This window comes from Parasteatoda tepidariorum, chromosome 10 (assembly GCF_982258835.1).
Source record: "Parasteatoda tepidariorum strain Cologne lab strain chromosome 10, Ptep-v5.0, whole genome shotgun sequence".
Lineage (NCBI taxonomy): Eukaryota > Metazoa > Arthropoda > Arachnida > Araneae > Theridiidae > Parasteatoda > Parasteatoda tepidariorum.
Window position 1 is genome coordinate 33178092 of NC_141764.1, and position 18997 is coordinate 33197088.

General features: G+C 26.6%; 1 protein-coding gene across 1 annotated transcript; it reads right to left on the minus strand.

The window, feature by feature from the left end:
* Nucleotides 1–575: 575 nt before the first annotated feature.
* On the minus strand, nucleotides 576–18793 carry LOC107442787 (CDAN1-interacting nuclease 1). The gene is made up of 11 exons (XM_016056432.3): nucleotides 18616–18793; nucleotides 16491–16536; nucleotides 14805–14869; nucleotides 14650–14713; nucleotides 11474–11561; nucleotides 9641–9726; nucleotides 7346–7395; nucleotides 7178–7245; nucleotides 6205–6270; nucleotides 4841–4946; nucleotides 576–823 (listed from the first exon to the last, which is right to left on the minus strand). Exons 1-11 carry the CDS (start codon nucleotides 18705–18707, stop codon nucleotides 664–666), a joined length of 891 nt encoding a protein of 296 aa, XP_015911918.2. The 5' UTR covers nucleotides 18708–18793; the 3' UTR covers nucleotides 576–663.
* Nucleotides 18794–18997: the final 204 nt, after the last annotated feature.

An 18997-nucleotide genomic window follows, 5' to 3' on the forward strand; every position in this document is an offset into this window, starting at 1 on the left:
AGTCAATATAAAAATTTTCTCTGCAAACATGCAATCAAAAGGAGAAATAGAGAATTAAATTGAATGAGAGAGAGGATGAAAAATGTAGATGTTGTTTGATCGTCTTTGAAGAAGAGAAATAGAATATGAATTTTGTATAGGTCATGAAGAAAAAGAAAGAATATGAATTTATTTAATCAAGCAAAATTTGAAATTAAAGATTCCTTATAGTTTAAAAATTTATAGTTTTTTTTAAAAAATGTTTGCTTCGTTCTAAAGATTAATTTAAAATACTAAGTTGTTTCTTTACATCTAGTTTTAAGTTACTAAACAGGCAACGCTTATTAACACTGTCAATGAGGAAAATATGAGTGGCTCATGAAGAAAAAGAATATGAATTTTATAAAATTGTAGAAAAGTATAATATATGGCATAAAAGCTAGAATTAGTTAATGAAGTAGAGTTCCTTAAAATAAATTTCATATAAGTTTATTAAAATAGTGATTTTACAATTAATAATAATTACAATTTTATTACTCTAAAATTTTACTTATTTGTCTAAAAATAATTTAATCAAAATGTCTGAAGCAATTAAGTGAAATAAAATTAGATTTATTCTTTATTTTAAAAAAAGTAATTACAATAAATAAATAATTGCATGGAAATAAAAGTTCTGTATTCCTGCTACAATAATCTTAAATCTTCAATCTGTCTGTTTAAAATACTAGGATTCATGAAGGTAATTGCTGTGGGAAGAATATCACTTATAAGTATTCCTTGCTCTTTGTTGCAGTTTAACTCTTCAATGTATCCAAACCAATAAATAACTAAACCAGGACCAAATCTAAAAGAAATTTATGTATTAGTTAAGTAAAGTAAATATAAATTAGAGATAAATTTCTAATACTAACAACAAAATACAATTAACTGCAAAATTCATCTCACAGTTTTTTAAAAAAATTATATCTAATAGGAATTACTTAATAGGCAAGTTCTAGACCATAGAGTTTGTACCTATACGCTCCAAAATGTCAATACTGATATTGTATTTTTTATAGCAACTTATTGACAAATATATTATTTTATTAAATATTGAGAATAATTTAATTAAGCTGTGCACTGGGGATTGTGCCTAAGTTAATAGTTTTTTAATAGTAAATGATTTTGGCATTGAGTGAAAACAATAATCTGGATTCTCTGAAAAATCTGCAGTTGGACATACTTAAATGAAGAGATACGAACTGAGTTTCCCTGGCTTTGCGTTACAACCCTGGCCAATTACTCAAATTTATTATTTTTTAAATTAAAATAGGTGATGAAGCAAAAAATTAAACAATAACTTAACTAATTTTTTTTTGTCGCTATGCTGATTTCAACTTTATGAAACACAGAAAACACTTTATAATGGGTAATCGGTTAACGAACAGATCGGTTAATGGACAAATCGGTTAACGAACACTTTCACGAAAGATTTTTGTGTTCGGATAACGAACGCATATTCGGATAACGAACACTTTCAAGAAAGATTTTTTATGTTCGGGGACAACGAACACATATTCGGATAATGAACAAAATGAATTCTAACGAACACTTCTCGGCCTGAAAAAAAAGTACTATTAAACGTATGTTATCATTTTGCATACAGAATGAGATCACCAAAAGGAGAAATTTTTAAAGCATGCTTAGTATTGATAATTACTAAATGAAACTTGAATTAACAATGAATTTTAATATAAAGGTCATTCAATAATTATTATTATAAAGCTTAAAACACTTCTTGCTTACCACTCTGAGAATCCCAGAGCATTAAAAAAAAATTCCATAATTAAGAACAAACTGCCAGTAATGTGGAGATCGAATCAGAGGGCATGGGTCACGCACAGAGCCGGATTATACCTTTCGTAGGCCCTAGGCACAGAGCCGGATTATACCTTTCGTGGGCCCTAGGCATAGCCGTTTTTAGGCCCTCCCCTCCTTCCCCCACTCCTCCCCTCTTTTCAAAATATATGCTAAAATTTTCTTGCATATTTTTATTTTTTTTTTACATTTTTATTAATATGGATTTTAATTTACAAATTTGTTTATCGAACTTTATCTGCAATACCGACATACTGCCGATATTGCAGTCGATATCGATAATACCATTATGATTAGTTCGATCGATAACTATGTTAAAGATAAACTAGTGAATACTTTTCCTAACGTTCATATTGCATTAAGAATAGTCCTGCAGTGAACTGATCGTTAAGACACGGTTCCCAGCAGATCACCGAAGTCAAGCATCACTGGCTGCGGTCAGTGTGCGGGTGGGTGACCACTTGGATCAGCCTGCGTAGGGACCGAGGGTATGCGGTATTGGTCCTCGTTAAACTGTTCTACCGTAAAGTGCTCGACTTCGCGTGCAGGTCGTCGGGCTACCGAAGCGGGGGTGCCATCCCTCCGCAGAGGATCAAAATTGTGATGGCATGTCTTCGGATCATCCTCAGGGATGTTTCCCAGACTGTCGCCAATAGCCCATTGTGCAGCTCTAGTGCGACGTAAATTAACAACAACAGCATTAAGAATATATTTGTCGATTTTTGGATCAAATGCAGAAGGAGAAAGATCTTTCTCCAGGGTAAAATTGATAAAAAATTATTTGCGTTCAACAATGAATCAAGATCGTTTGGCATCGCTCGCACTTATGTCTATTGAATACGACATTTTGCATAGTTTGGAATTTGACAGCATAATACAAAATTTCGTTGCATCCAAAAATCGCAAAAAAGTAATATATTAGATCATAAGATTCTGCAAAATAATTTATTACCGAAAAATATTATATTTTTATTTGTATCTTCATAATTTTGTGCAAAATACACTTGTTCTTTTTAAAGCTAAATTATTTTTGTCAACAAATTTTTTTCTCCCAAGTTTTTCGTAGGCCCCTGAATTTCGTAGGCCCTAGGCACGTGCCTAGTGTGCCTATAGGTTAATCCGGCCCTGGTCACGCAGTATCTTTTCAAAGAATGGCTATTTGAAGTTTGTGCCCCGAGCATCAAGGACTACCTTGATACCAATGACTTGCCATTGAAAGCACTGCTGCTATTGGACAATGCACCAGGACATCCAAAGGATCTTGAAGATAATTTGTTGACAGACTTTCCCTGGCTGACAGTTCAGTTTTTACCTACGAATACGACTTCGTTGATTTAGTCAATGGATCAGCAAGTTATTGCGGCTTTCAAGAAATTGTACACTTGCGCGCTGTTTCGTCGGTGTTTTGAAGCAAGCCAATTCTCCTCAACAATGACTTCAAAAAAGTTTTGGAAAGAAAAATTTGACATTCTTGAAGCTATTCGTATCATTCAAAAGGCGTGATCAGAAGTCACACAGCGACAGTTGATTTCTGCTTGGCGGAAGCTGTGTCCATCCTTCGTTCAAGGTGATCAGGGAGACACCCCTGAAATTATAGATGAAATTTTGACAACTGTTAGAGATCTGGAATTGGAGGTGAAGAGCTCATAATGGGACATGTAGATTAACTGACAACAGAAGAACTCCAAGAAATTTTGAATGAAGAACACCAAGAAACACAGCGAAATGTGCTTCCTTCTGAACAAAAGGAAGATGAAAGAGGATACAAATGCCGACATCTGCAGTTAAAGATCTTTTGAAAAAGTGGGAGGATGTCAGAGCAATAGTCTTAGAATGGCACCCAAACTAAGCTGATATCAGTAGGGTTGGAGATTTTTACAACGACAATGCTATTAATTACTTCTGGAAAATCCTGAAAAAAAGAGAAAAGCAATCGACATTGGACATGTTCTTTAACGCCCCATAAGCAAACAATGAAAAGGACTGATTAATAAGCAAGACTATATGTATGTATTATTTTTTAAAAAACTTAATAAGAAATTATACATTTTTTAAAATTTAATTTTTAGGGTCTCCAGAACGAATTAATCGATTTCACATAGAAGTCTATGGTGAATCGATTATTGGTTTACGAACAATTCGGATAGCGAACATAGTCTTGGAGCGGATTATGTTCGTTAACCGATCACCCACTGTATTAACACATTTACATAGTTTTACTTCACCATCTCACAATGTTACTTCAGCAATGGTCCCAATATCGTGTAACAAAAAAACATTTCATACAAATGATTTGCAACAATTCAAAAAAGAGTTCTAATGAATAAAAGAAGAAAAAAGAGACACAGAGTTAAAACAGAATTCAACACACACAGCAAATTCTGGGGAAAACATAGTAGTTTAAAACACAATACGTAACAAGACAAAATTTACTCGCCAGCCCTAAATATTTGGTCGCAAATGGCTTGCAGGCAAGTGAGACTTTCACATTCTGTATAATTGATTGAAATAAAAAATCACCTAAAATAAGATACTTCGTTGGAAAGTATCATTTTTTTAAAAAAAATGTAGCTCACAAAGAAATCAATTTTAAAGAAAACAATTGCAGATTACGAATACAAATTTTAGTGTTCAAAATAAAAAAATGTGAGAGCAAAGCTTCAGTTCTTAAAATAGTGATGGTAAAATAATAATTAAAACATATAAAGAAATAGTTAGAATATATATATATATATAGTTGTCACTTACAAAAGTCAGTATAGCTGATGTACACACATAGAATAGTAACAATCATAATTATTTATTTAGAGTTCAAAATAAAAAAATTTGAGAGCAAAGCTTCAGTTATTAAAATAGTGATGGTAAAATAAATAATTAAAATATATAAAGAAATAGTTAGAATATATATATAGTTGTCACTTACAAAAGTCAGTATAGCTGATGTACACACATAGAATAGTAACAATCATAATTATTTATTTAAATACTAAATGTAGATACATGCCTATTGCAATAACACCAATATTGATCCCGGAGATATTCTTTGTGACGATCTTCATCACCAAAAGAGGCTTTGCTTTCCACCCAGTTAATAATATGACCATCAATAACTAAAATGAATAGATACAGAGTTGAAAATTAAAGCAATAAAATAAGTAGTTATAGGTTTAGCTGTTAGAAAAGCTTAACTATATAATTAAAAAAAAAATATATATAAAGAAAATATTTGAAGCTGGGCAAACTTTAGGGAGCTTGAAAGTGCAAAATTTTCAATTAATAACGTCAAATAATGTTCAATTAGTAATGTCAAATAATGTAACTTTCATTGAAAATTGTTCTTCAATTCATTGATTACTTTAATGTTTCATGAAAGTGAATGGACACATTATTCCTCTCTTAAAATCAAAGTATAGATTTCGATTTAATGAGCTATCACATTTCATATATAGAATGAAAAGGATCAAATGTATAAAATGAATATACAGACAAAAATAAAAATATGTTTTAAAATATTTTCATACCATAAGTATCTTTTTATTAATAAAGTCATTATTAATTTTTTAGCAGTTAAGGTTTTGAATAAAAATTTATAGATATGAATAAAAACTTAACAAGTTACAAAATAAGTTTTTAATAATTGAAATAAGATTTGAATTTAAATGTAAACTAACAATCCTTAATGTAAAAAACTATATCAACTATAACTACAACATCAATGTAAACCAACTATAGAAAAATACAATATCAAGAACATAAGAACATGAAAATTAATTTTTAAAATAATTTTAGTTATTTGATCAAAAAGAAGCATTTTAATAAATAAATATATTACATCTTTTAAAAAATTAATTAAAAATTTCCAAAAAAGCAAATTAACCAATGTTGACTACAGCTTTTCAAATTATAGAAAAAAAGTTACAGAAAAAAAAATTTACTTAGAAATTAATCATTTCAAACAGAGCACATCTGATTTGTTTACGCAAATATCACACCGTTTTTTTTTCTTATTGGCATAAATCAAAGAACAGTGCAGATGTATGCAATTAAATTGGCATAAATTAAAGAAATAAAAATGCAGATATACGAAAGAGTATATGCATGGTTTGTGACATTAAAATAATTTATTTATTATCATACTTAAAGAAAGGTAAGAGTTGATTTTTTATTAAGAGTAAACTTTGCTCCAGAATTTTTATCATCATCATACTATAGTATGGAAAAAAGTATATGTAAATATATAAGATATTAAAACTGAACTTTTCTTTTTTTGTCAAGTTAAGTTACATACATCCTTCATACACTCGTCTCTAACATTAGGAATAAAGAAACTTCAAAAAGAGCATTATAAGTATAACTATAATAAATTACCTATAGGTGTATCAAGCTTAATATCTGGTGTTTTATCATAGCCCTTTTCTCGTAACTGTTTTTCATCTAAAAAAAATGTTTAAATGAGATGGGTATGCAAGAAATAATATATTTCTTTTTCATGTATAATGAAATATTTAAAGGCATTATATAAAATAACAAAGACTTTACTTTAAATTACAAATTTAAAGTAAAGAACTTTTATTTGTAATAAATTATTAGTATAATACTAATTTTAAATTATTACAGTAATGCATTAGCATTTAATTTATGCAGTCTGCATTAAATTTCTCCCTATAAATTTTTAACAAAAATTGGAATAATAAGTAACTTTCAAACTATTCTTTATACAATGAAGTTGTTGCCACCCTATAATCAATTTTTGATGTTTATCTGTTCAATTTTGATTCTTTAGGCAATTTTTCAGAATTTTTTGTAATCTTTTTGAATTTAGTTATTTTTGAACGATGTTGCACTGAGCTCTGTGTAAGAAAGTCACTTGCATAATTCATTCTAGAACATTAAAACACAAAAATTTGAAAGTTTTGGGTCCTTATGTTCCAAGGTTTAGTAGAATCACTGAATATGTAAAAAAGTAGTTTCTACAATGAAAAATTCAATCTAAACAACCGTAACTCGTTGCTTACAACATTTAGCATGGTGAAGTCTGTCATTCAGGTCCATTTGTTTTATAACTGGTAAATAAATGGTTAAACAACTAAAAAAGTAAATGAAAATATAGTAAAAAAGTAAATAATATAACAAACAACCATACTATTCTATTAAAGTCTCAAAAAATTACAACTTGCTTTTTTACCAATAACACACAAAATTGAGTTAAATTGAATCATATTAATTATAGGATGAAAGCAATTGATAATTTTGACCAGAGTTTAAATAAGGGGCAAAATTTCTTTACAAGTATGTTATATTTTTACTGAAAAATACATAAATTTGATTAAAAAGTACTAACCAATGAACGAAATTCCTAAATGTGTAAGTTCTTCTTTCAATTTTATCTCATACTCAAATCCTACAGTACTTAAAAAGAAAAAAAAATTGTATACTTCAAATTTTTTATTTAATTAAAGCAACATTGTAAAGCCTAACTTAAATTAAGTAAAATTTAAATTACACTTACGTTCTTATGACATCTGATATAGATCCATAAACTTCATCTGCTAATACACACTGAATAATAATATAAAATCAATGTAAACTTTATTAAAAACATATGCATAAAACAAGTTATAAAATAATAAAGACTAAATCAAAATATTTAAAACTGTATTGAAATTGTACCTTTATAGTATATCATTTTAAGAATATTTTCAAAATTTTTCAAACTTAATCATAAGAATATTTTTTAAATAATAAAATTTAACATACAAAGGGTAATATTATTTTATTTAAAAAAGTATTATATTGTGGTTTTGCCTTTACCTAATTGCAATTAGGTAAAGGCAAAACCATATTGCAATTAGGCATTAAGTGAATGAGTTTTTCCATGTTTAGAATAGTGAGTCTTGCGTTACTAATATATTAGTTTTATTCTTAGAAAATAATAATCTTAACTCAAGAAATGTTTATTTAACCATAATACCTAGAACTTTGTAAAGTGCATCCTAATAAAATGCACTTTTCTCATTACCTTCAACATTTTATTGGCATGTAGTTCAAGAGAAGTAAAAATATAATTTTGTATTTTATAGTTTATTGTTCTTTAATATGTGGGCAATTCCATGGAAGTGTCAACTTTTAAGTGATTTTTTTTTTTTTGAATTGCATATTTTTATTTTAAAAATATGTTCAAAATAGCCAAACATTGCCATTTCATTTTTGATAATTTTAAATTTTTTGAATCAGGCAGCATTCTAAAGTAATCACATGGCTGACAAGAGAATTGTTCACATTTGTGCTGAAATTGTTTTCTTGAAAAATACTTATAAAATAAAAGAAATGTATCTTTCTTTTACAATATTTTGATAAAAATATGCATGCAGTACAAAATTTAAACATTTAAAACATTATCATTTTAAGTTTAATACATAAAATAAAAGTAACTTCTTTTACATCATTCCGTCACATGTCTTAATAATGCATAAATTTCCTGAGAACGAAGATAAGACGTGACATTGGTAAGTTAGATATAAAACCTCTTCAGAGACAACCTAATTTTCAAACTGTTGAAATTTTTACTAATTCTTACATAAATATTAATCCTGTTTATCTGTTACATTCTGTTGATCATTTACATATTAATAAAAAAAATTTTAAATGAAGACTTTCTTCTACTAAACTTTTTGTCATTCCGTCACAGCAAATAGATGTTAATAACTGCTAGCCAACCTGAGGTTAATTTTCCAAATTCACATTTTACATTGCTTACATTCTAAGTGGCATGCCAAAAGCTTGGTTGGCAAAATGTCATTCCGTCACGCAAATAAAAAGTTTGTAAAATTAAAAGTAAAAAAGATAAAAAATCCTGTTTTTTTTAGTTTATGAAGCGCATTATGCCAATAATAATGATACGCAAGAGGAAAAAAAATGTTTCTTTGAAATTAGATAGATAGAAACTTCAATTAATTGTTATTTTGCAAGTGAAAATGTCATTCTGTCACACATGGAATTGCCCATGTTAGAAATAATTAAAATAAGATTGTGTCTTGAATAATTTTGAACTAGCTTCTACACATACTCTAACATGATTCAGCTATGAATAATGTTAAGGGTACAATTTAGTTTTTAATTTAAGATGTATTTGAATTTTTTTCTTCACATTTAATGTAATAGTGGAAGCTACAAAAACTTTTATAAACTTTCAAATTGTGTTGAATCTTTAATTTTAAATTCTGCAAATCAAACACACCAATATTTTAAAACTCTTCAGTGAATATTGATTCAAAATGTCAAACTTAGAGTAAAACAACTAAAATAAAATATACTTACAGCTATTGATTTAACTTTTAGTGTAAGGAACCACCTTTTTTTTCTCTAATTATTGTGCTGGTGTATAAAAGCAGCCGTTTAATTGAATCTAATATCCCAGAATGAAGATGATTTTAATAATTGGCTAATTATACAAATTTTGTTACTGTTAAGTATAATTCAATTTCTTTTTTTTCTTAAATTTTAAAACATGACACAGGAAGTCAACTTAATTAAAATATCTGCTTCGTAGAAAATTTTATGAACACTTTGAGTATTGCGAATAAATATCTATAACTCATGAACCAATCGAATAAATTTAAAAACTTAGTTAAAAAGTGTAAAAAAATATTTGTTCTTATTATAATTTTTTAAACTAACTTTTCAGGTGTTTTTCAAATTTTAAAAATCTATGAAACTTATTGACTTACAGCAAAAAATTTACTTCTGCACATTTTTCTGACAGTTAGAAATAAAATAAATGAATAAATAAAAAAAATATGTTTACCAATCTTATTTCAGCAGCTAAACCTGGATCTGCTATGGTTGAAGAATCTTTCATCATAGAAGAAATTTTCATTCTCACTATATTTTCTGAAATACAAAATTCTGACTCAACTAATCAAAATTTTTCTTAAGTTGAATATTTATTATTAGCTGCACATTTGGATGTGTGCTCTGCTTTAAGTAGTTAGAAGTATTGCCGGCACTAAGTTGTTTTAACTAGTTGATTGTTTAATTTGCACTAATGGCTTTTACCACAGAAATGTATTTGCAGAGAAAGTGTTAGTAAGTGACAGCATGGAAATACATTTATAACTAAAACATAAATAATTAAGATTCTGAGAAGTTGTGCAGTGAAAATATTATTTTCTTAAGGCGGGAAAACATATAAATGGTCAGTAATTTATGCATTTATTTTTAAACTAGAAATCTGAAGACATAAAAAAGTTCAAATACTAAGAAATACGGAATTGATAAAAAAAAAATTTAAATTTTCTTTTTAGTCTCTGAAGTAAGAACAGAAAAATGCAGTTTGCTCTAAAAAGAAAAAAAAATACAAAATTTGTATACTTATGACAGATATTTACATTGTTTATACAGCTTACACTATTTAGTACGACCCTCCCTTAATACAACCTTTGCATTATTACAATCTATACATGAAGTTCCATTTGTTCTTCCATAGCTCTATGTTATTTTACACCAATTAGAACATTTAGCCATTCATTCCAACAATGCATACGAAATTATGTTTAATTTTTTTTAATTCCAAGGAAATCATTGAAAAAAAGGTGTAACACATTTTTGTGTTTTAAAAACTAACATTGTTTTATTGACAGTAAGACAATGGGTAATAAAAGTCTGGAGGAAATAATTTAAACCACTATTTCTATCAGCATTCAAAAAATGTTAAACATCTTGAATTCTCTATGAATAACCACCTCTCTATGACAGGATCTTAGTTTCCATTATTGAAAATTAGAAATGTATATTGCATTCTTCTGGTGGAATCACCTTGGAGATTTCTGCATGCATTCTTTGTAAATTTCTTTTTAAAGGGTTCAATCAATTCATCAATCATGTTTTTTTGTTAGAGAATTGTGTTTTCTCTTTTTGTAAAGTGTTGTAGAGGTGGTTAAACAAGTGATATTTACATTCTTTTTGATTTTATTTTTTGCTAGGGAATTCAGAACGTATAATTCTAAGCAAAAATGGTTCTTCATAGACAGATAGTTGTAAGCTTAGAACAGAAATTTAAATGTTTGAATGAGTGGATGGATGAATTACATCAAAACCACAAAGTGCTTAAAATATTCAAAATCCTGGAAAGCACTTTGTTTTTAATAGATATCATTTGAAAAAGTGAAATGTGTTTCTAAAACTTACATTAAAACTTGCAATTTGCTAAAAAGAAAACTGTGTTAATGTCAATTATTCCATCAAGTTTCATAATTCTTTTCAGCATTTAGCATGTTTTTCTCAAAATAAGTTCAATATTTAGGAATCATAAGAAAAGATTTGGTCTAATTTTGTGTCTTCACAATAAATCAATCTACCATTATAACGTCCGTTTTTGTTTGGATCACAGGGATGGATATTGAGCATTAACTGTATACAAATTACAAGGCAACAATTACGAAACAAATGTGAAAGGCAAAAGTCATTACAAAAGAATTTTTAACAATTACAATTTTTTAAACAATACATGAAGATAAAAATTAATATAAGAAAACACTAAGCTCTAATTTATTTATAATTTTAATTGCATACAGCATTTGTTGTAAACAATTGTATACAAAACATGTAACATTTGTAAGAAAGAAAAATATATTTATACCTTTTTCATCATTTTCTTCTTCAGTAGATTTCTTCTTATAGTGATAATTTAAAATCAGTTTAGCCATTAAAGCAGGACACAAATCAACCTACAAAAGATTCTATATTAAAACAGGCATGAGAATAACACTTTTTTCCTTACTTGAAAAAAAAAAAAAAAAAAAGAGAGAGAGAGAGAGAGAAAAAAGACTTTTTATATAAAATCTAAATAGTATTTGTTTAGGGTGATTCCACTCCAAATCAACCAATAGCCGTTAGTTAAGTTTTCATATTCAGTTTATCTTAGTCTAAATAAAGCTAGTTTCAGATTTTTTATATTGTTGGTTTTTGAAACTAAATATTTACAGTCTCTATAGTTCTATAATTTTTAAACAACTGTAGTTTGAGAACTATTTGACCTAGAGAGCTGAATTTTAAGTCAATTTGTTCAATTTTTAGTCATTTTATAAAATATCTAACATGGCAAATGTAATAAAAACTTTAAAAAAATAATAATTTAAAATATTATTTCAAAACTTTTTATTTTTTTACATCTAAAATGTGCCAAAAATTATTTATAAATAAAATGACATAATTTTTTTTTTAATAGCTGGTTGGTTATGGAACTTTTTTTTCATTAAAAAAATTGAAGGTAAATAAAACAGTTATAGTTCCTCAAAGACATTATTATATGCATCACTTAGCTATTTTTAATTTCTTTAACTGCCATATCAGAAAGTAGCAAAAAAATAAATAAATAAAAATTTAAAAAAAAACTGAAAAAAAAAAAAAAACTGAAAAAAAAAAGGCAGTTGAATACATGCAGTTTAAAAATAAGAAAATTGGGCACTTGACTTTTTACTTTTCTAACTTATTTCTTAAATGGATGCTAACCTATTACAGTAGCCACCGTCAATTAAAATCACGCTCCTTCTGAGAACATTTGATTTTATAAAGCCACTGATTTTATAAACCGGAGTGAAAACGAAGAGGAAAAAATATTTCAAAACTAAACTAAAAGCCAATCTAACTAAATATGAGTTACATTTTCTTTAAAAAAATAACACAAAGGTTTTAAAATATTGGCATTTTTATAATTAAGCAAATTTCTATTTTGCTAATTATGCAAAATTTAAATTAAAGATGCAACATAGTTTGGAAATTTATAAATTTTTTAATTTATTTATTTAAACTTTTATTAACTATATTTGCTTTGTTCTAAAGATCATTTTAAAATATAAAGCTGTTTCTTAATATGTATCTAGTTTTAAGTTACTAAACAAGCAATGATCATTCAAATTGAATGAGAAGAGGCATTCTATAACTTTTCTTAAACCACAAACAATTAGTATCCTTCAGATCCTACAGATTCCTTTACACTTTCTGTTTCACAATTTTTTTTAACTTTCTATCTCTTTAATTTTCCAAAGAAGTGCAATCCACACCGATAACTTAGTTCTTTTTGTTCGTTGGGAACATATTGAAATTTGTTTTTTATGTTCATTCAAACCTTGAGTTTAAAAAATTCTAATTATTCAGATAAGAAAAAGCAGAGTTTATATATATTTGAAATACATGCTCTACAAAAGTTTGAATTTAGAAAATGGGGATCATGATTTTATAAAAAAATAGTTTTAGCGTGTTATGACATTGTAATGATTCCATTCTTGCAGATTTGATTTTAAAAAGTAGCCAATTTCATACCAATTATTTTATTAGTGGTGGCCACTTTAATATTTTCAATGCATAAATAACAGAAATAGGAAGAATTTGGTTAATAATAAAGATATTAGTAAAAATAAAACTTTTTACAACAAAAAATTTAATAAACAAGAAACAATCAATGAAAATAAGTAGCAGATCTCAATGAAAATAATCACATCAATGAAAAGAAGTAGTAACTCAATTCCAATTCCTTAAGAGTTATGAAAATTTATAAACTAAAATTGAAATATTTGTTGCAGCTTAATGATGAGGGCTGAAAATATTACTTTTTGTTTTAAGAAAAAAAAGCTATTTTGAACAATAAGTTTTTGCTTAATATATATACATAGTAAACTCCACATTATCCGCTTTGCGGATCATCCGTGCTTCCTTTTTTTTGCAATGATAAACAACATAGCATTTTGAATTGAAAATAAATAAATTTGTAGGAATGGAACCATTTTAAGGGTTTTGAGAACATACTATGAAACACAGTTCACAATTACTCAAATAATGGTGGTCTACAATTTAATATTTCAGTTTCAAATGCCATACGTAAGTAAAAACAAACATTGAAAGGGTGAAAATGGCAAGGTCCTCATATAGAATCATGATTTACAGCTGCCAAATTACAAATGCAAGATAAAGTTCAAATTTTAATGAATAGATTAGGCAGCAAGTAAAAGTAGATTTGATAGCAAGCAAAAAAATTTAATTTTTCCAGTCTTGCCATCATATGTTGAATGGGAATGAAAAATCCTCAGTCATTTATTTAGTTGATATGTAACTGATGACATGTAGCAACTCTAATCAGTTTTAAAATTGATAACCAACAAATGAGCTTGGTTCCCATACAAAACTTATACCCCTGAAAGAAAAAGAATGAAGCAGAGCTTTGAATATTTTTAGGGCCATATGCATGATTTCAGAATTGTTGTCAGTTGTTCATTTTTAGTTTTGTTACTGATAAGAGTATCTAAAAATCGTGTATGCACAGTAACTCTTTATGAGAACTAATTCAGGTGCTTTGAACATTGTTTTGTGCATTCTTTTATGAATAGTGTACGAACTCTCCAATTAAAAGTCTGCTTGTGCTTGTTTTATTTCAGCCTCCTGCCTTTCTAACATCAAGAAACAAAAAAAAAAGTTGACCTGCTTTTTCATACAGAAATATAAAATAAAAAAAAGTAAAAGAGAAAAATGTGAAGAAAACTGATAAAAGATATTAAAATTTATCATTTATATTAAAAAAATCGATGATTTGGGTCTTTTTTAAGCATTTTGCGGATTATGCATGAATTCACTTATCCGTGCTGCGTAAGCCACTCAATTCCGAAGATAATTGGGAGTTTACAGTGTATGTCATTTGCAATTTGTAAGTCATTGTATTGTTAAAAAAAGTCCTTTTTAACATATATAATTCTCTAAATAATAAATATTGATAATAAAATTTAGATTTTTGAGAACCTTAAAACTTTAGAAAAGAAGACTTACCTCATCAGCCATTTTTAGTAAAAACCCACATTTTCCATAAGAGTTTTGGGACTCTTTTAAATACCTGAAATATTTAATTATTTTACAAACATGAAAGATATTTTCAGATGCATGTTTAATCCATATGTATACATATATATTAAATCATGACATACCTTTCATAATAAGCAGCCACTTGATCAGTTGCTGAATGCAAATGATACGTTTTTCTTGTTTTTCTCTGTATTAAAAAATTAATATCATCAATTGAAATAACTTATGTAAAAAAAAGTCTATAAAGACAAATTTTAAAAGTAAGCTCAATATTACATACTTAAAATATGCAAACATGTGAAGAAAAAAAAAAAAACAATGTAGCAGTTTAAATGTACTATGGTGATTAATTGCAATAATAAATAATACCTAGATCCAGCATATAAGATTATATTGATAAAAATATTAATCAACATTTTAATTCAGAAAGGTGTCATCCTAATTATCCAAATATTTAATAAAATTTATATTAATCACAAATTCTTCAAAATAGCTTTTAATAAAATGAAGCTATATAAGAACATAAAAACTCACCAATCATAAGACTTCAAGAGTAACATTGCAATTTTTTTGCAATTCATACATATTATTCTAAATTTGCTTTTTAAATCATAATATTTAATAAACCTTTAAAAAATCATCCTTCAGAAGTTTATAAAGAGTTTATATGCCATATTTATGATTGAAATTATAAATATTTTAAATTAACCCAAAATTTTTCATTTACACAAAGTAAGATTCCTGATATGATACATTAAAGATGAATAAAAATTAGTTTTCTAACTTCTAAACCACTTATCTTGTTATCAGGAATATTTATTATGGTACGAGATAATTTTTCTTTTTGAACAACAGCAATTCCACTTATGCAATATAGTGTGCATCAATGCATAAAAAATCTTAAGGAGGAAACAAAGAAAAAGTAATGATGTATTTCCAGGATATGTAATTCTCCATTGGGAAAAATAGAAAGAAAAAAAAAATAGCCCACCAGCAGAAAATTAAACAATTTTTTTTTTACAGAATTAAAAACAGAATTGATACAGAAATATTGGTTTTTATTCCTTATCGAATAATTATTGATGAAGCAAACAATATTTATTTTTTATGTATATATCTTTAAAATAGAGATTTGTATTATTTTAGATAGGGACCTTAGAAAAAAATGACTTAAATATTTGGAAGTCCTGGGCCTTAATAATCAATAGTTTTAAAAATCTAGTGGAATTACTGCACAAGATTCCAAAATTTATTATTTGAAATTACGTAATTGTGGAGTAACAAATTACTTTTAATTATAAAAAAGAACAATTAATTAATAAATATGTAACAATTAATTATAAAACATTAAATAAGTTTAACATTTAATAATATAAACATATAATTATTAATTATAAAACATTTTTTGCAACATTTAATTATAAAAAGCAAAATATCTACAATTGTAATCATAAATTTAGAAAAAGCAATGATTAATATTTCAATTAAAATTTTCAATAGAAGTTTTTTTCCAAATAAACATTTTAACAATAATATAAAAACATTAAAAAGTTATAGCTAGAATGTTCCTTTCTAAGTATAAAAAAGCAACTATACATCGTAAAAAGAAAAAAATTCTTTGTTAGCAAACAAAACCATCAGAAAAAATAATAGTCTGTACATTAAAAAGAACTTCTAGTATACTGTTACATACTAAAGATATTTTCTACGTCCTTTCTATGTATAATTCAATTTCCAAAGCAACAAAATACTATTTAAAACAGAGAAAATAAATAATATTTAATAAAGGGAAGGAAATGGTTGCATACTTGACGCTCTTGATAAATTATGCTTTGCAAAGTTTCAAAAGGCACACTAAAAATATAAATAAAAAAAATTACACAATTGAAACACAAACAAAAAAATTTGCATTCTAACTAAATATAATAAATAAAAATTGTTTTTTGTTTATTACATTTAATTATAATGCAAATAGCAATTTAAATAGCGTTTGCAAAAAATTAGCAACTTTTCAATAACAATTTGATTTTTAAAAATAGGGTACTTATATATTATCAAGACTAATTTGTAAAATCTCAAAACCTTGCTTAGGCACCAATATTGGATTACCACATATTACGATGTCAGTACAGTATAAGCCTCACTAAATTTATTTATGTAAAGCTGAAGGAAAATATGCTTTTCCTTTAGAAATTTTCTTATTGTATTGTATTTAGTCAATGTGAAAATAAATTTGGAAGTGGTTTCAATTTAAATATTTTCTCAATTTTGCTTATGTTTTAATGCTCGCTTTTTGTCTCTTTGTATTTTATAATTAAAAACTATGTGGAAATAAATTTGAAAGCCACCAAAATTAATCAGCACTAGCAGAAATAGTGGATGGGATAATATGTAAGTACGGAAAATATAGTCGAATAATTTTGACAAAACAGTAAAAATTATAAGAACTGGTGGTATTTACTTTAGACTGTTACATTATCATCCTACTATATTTTAGAATTATACATGAAAAATACTATCAAATGGATATAATATTTAAATTAATAAATTCAGAGATTAAAAATGTTATCATTTTTTTTTTCATTAACAAAACGCAAAATTTTAGTTAGTTTGAGAAGTTGAAGTTCCAAATCTCGTCTCATGTGCACCATTAAATTTTTGTTACAGATTTAATTTTATCATACTTGTACAGAATCATCCTATTTAATGATGAAACAGCTTTAATGGTCTAACAGCTTTAAAGTACAAAAAATCCCAATTTAATAAGTTTAAGAACTATATCTCCTAAATTTGTAAAAGTATCTACTAATAAAGTTTAAAATTTACAAATAATTTAATTTAAGATATCAATGGAAACTACTGTCAAAAATCAATAAATAAATGAAAAAAAAAAAAAAAAAAAAAGAGCAATGAAATCAAACTTCTGAATAATTTTGAAAACAATCTTTAAAAAACTTTAACAATCAATAATTTCTCAAGTTATGAGACAAGTCGTTGAGAAATTTAGTCATGGAAAAACAAGTAGCATGGGTAAAAAAAATGTCAAATAGTACCTACTTTTACAAAAATATGTACTTATTGTAAAAAATTATATTTGTGATGCAAAAGAAAGAGGAATAAACTAATTTATTTATTTAAAATATTTGGAACTTATAGTTTGATTTTCTTCTGATTACAAACAATAAATTTCGATATTTTCAATAGATTGCAGTTCATTTTCCTCAGTTTTGCACCTCTTCAGTTTTTGCAAATATTTCTAGGTGAGATTTCCATATTGTGATTTGTGGCATAATAATCACCAAGTCTTGGCAACTATCGGGCAGCGGCCCATGAGAAACTAAAAAAAAAAAAAAAAACATCACAGAAAGGGACAAACTTGAAGGTAATAATTTGTAACCACTCCCAGGCAAATCTCTAAAAGTTTTTCTTTCTAAATTTTCCCAGTTTAAAATCGATTTGACGATCATAGTTGGTATGGTAGATCACAAAAAGGAAATATCTATTTCTGGAACCAACAACATCACCATTTCAATATTTTCATTAATTGAGTACTAAACATTGAAAGTGTTGTTTAATTTGAATTTTCTAACTATTACAAATTTTCTTTATCTTCTTCTTCATTAGCAACAAGAGTTCATGTTTTTCACTCAAAACTAAATAACATTTCAAACATAAAAAATTTCTGATTTATAAACACGGATATTTAATAGCTTAAAAAACGGGAATTATTAACATTACAAGAAAACGCCGGTAAAACAACACGATATATACGGGAATGATAAATCGAGGCTCGACCGTATCAAATTTATATTTAATTTAACTAAATTAATCGCAACCACATTTAGCTAAACACAGAAGAGAGAAAGAAATTTAAAAATATTAAAGAAAGGATGAAATAGGGACATAAAAAAAATAAACTGTCATGTAATTTACTTCGAAAAATAATTCGAAAGTTCTGCCAAACAATCTCGCTTTTTAAGCTCACGGTACTTTTCAATTATGAGATTATAATATTTTAATTTCATTTTGTATGAAATTAAAAATATGATATCAAGTTCTTTAAAGTTAAGTTTCTTTTCAAATATTGATTGATTGTTTAACAGTCTATTTCTGTCTAAATAAATAACTACAAATACTTGTATTAAAAGTTTCATATCAGTGACAAAAACAACTAAAAGATAAGCTGAATTGTTTTTTAATTCTTTTCATCAATAAATATTGCAATAAATTAAATTTTTTTGGAAATTTTTTCAAAATTAAGAGAAATAATTTGCTTCTTGAGCATATTTTGACAAGGAAAAGGTTATAGTAGCTA

Excerpts from the sequence above, each read along its gene's own strand:
- LOC107442787 (XM_016056432.3), bottom strand. The coding sequence starts at position 18,707 with ATGAAATTAAAATATTATAATCTCATAATTGAAAAGTACCGTGAGCTT. Across the intron at positions 9,727-11,473 it reads AGAAGAAAATGATGAAAAAG|AAAATATAGTGAGAATGAAA; the intron begins GTATAAATATAT and ends TTTGTATTTCAG. Across the intron at positions 6,271-7,177 it reads TTTAGGAATTTCGTTCATTG|ATGAAAAACAGTTACGAGAA; the intron begins GTTAGTACTTTT and ends CATTTTTTTTAG.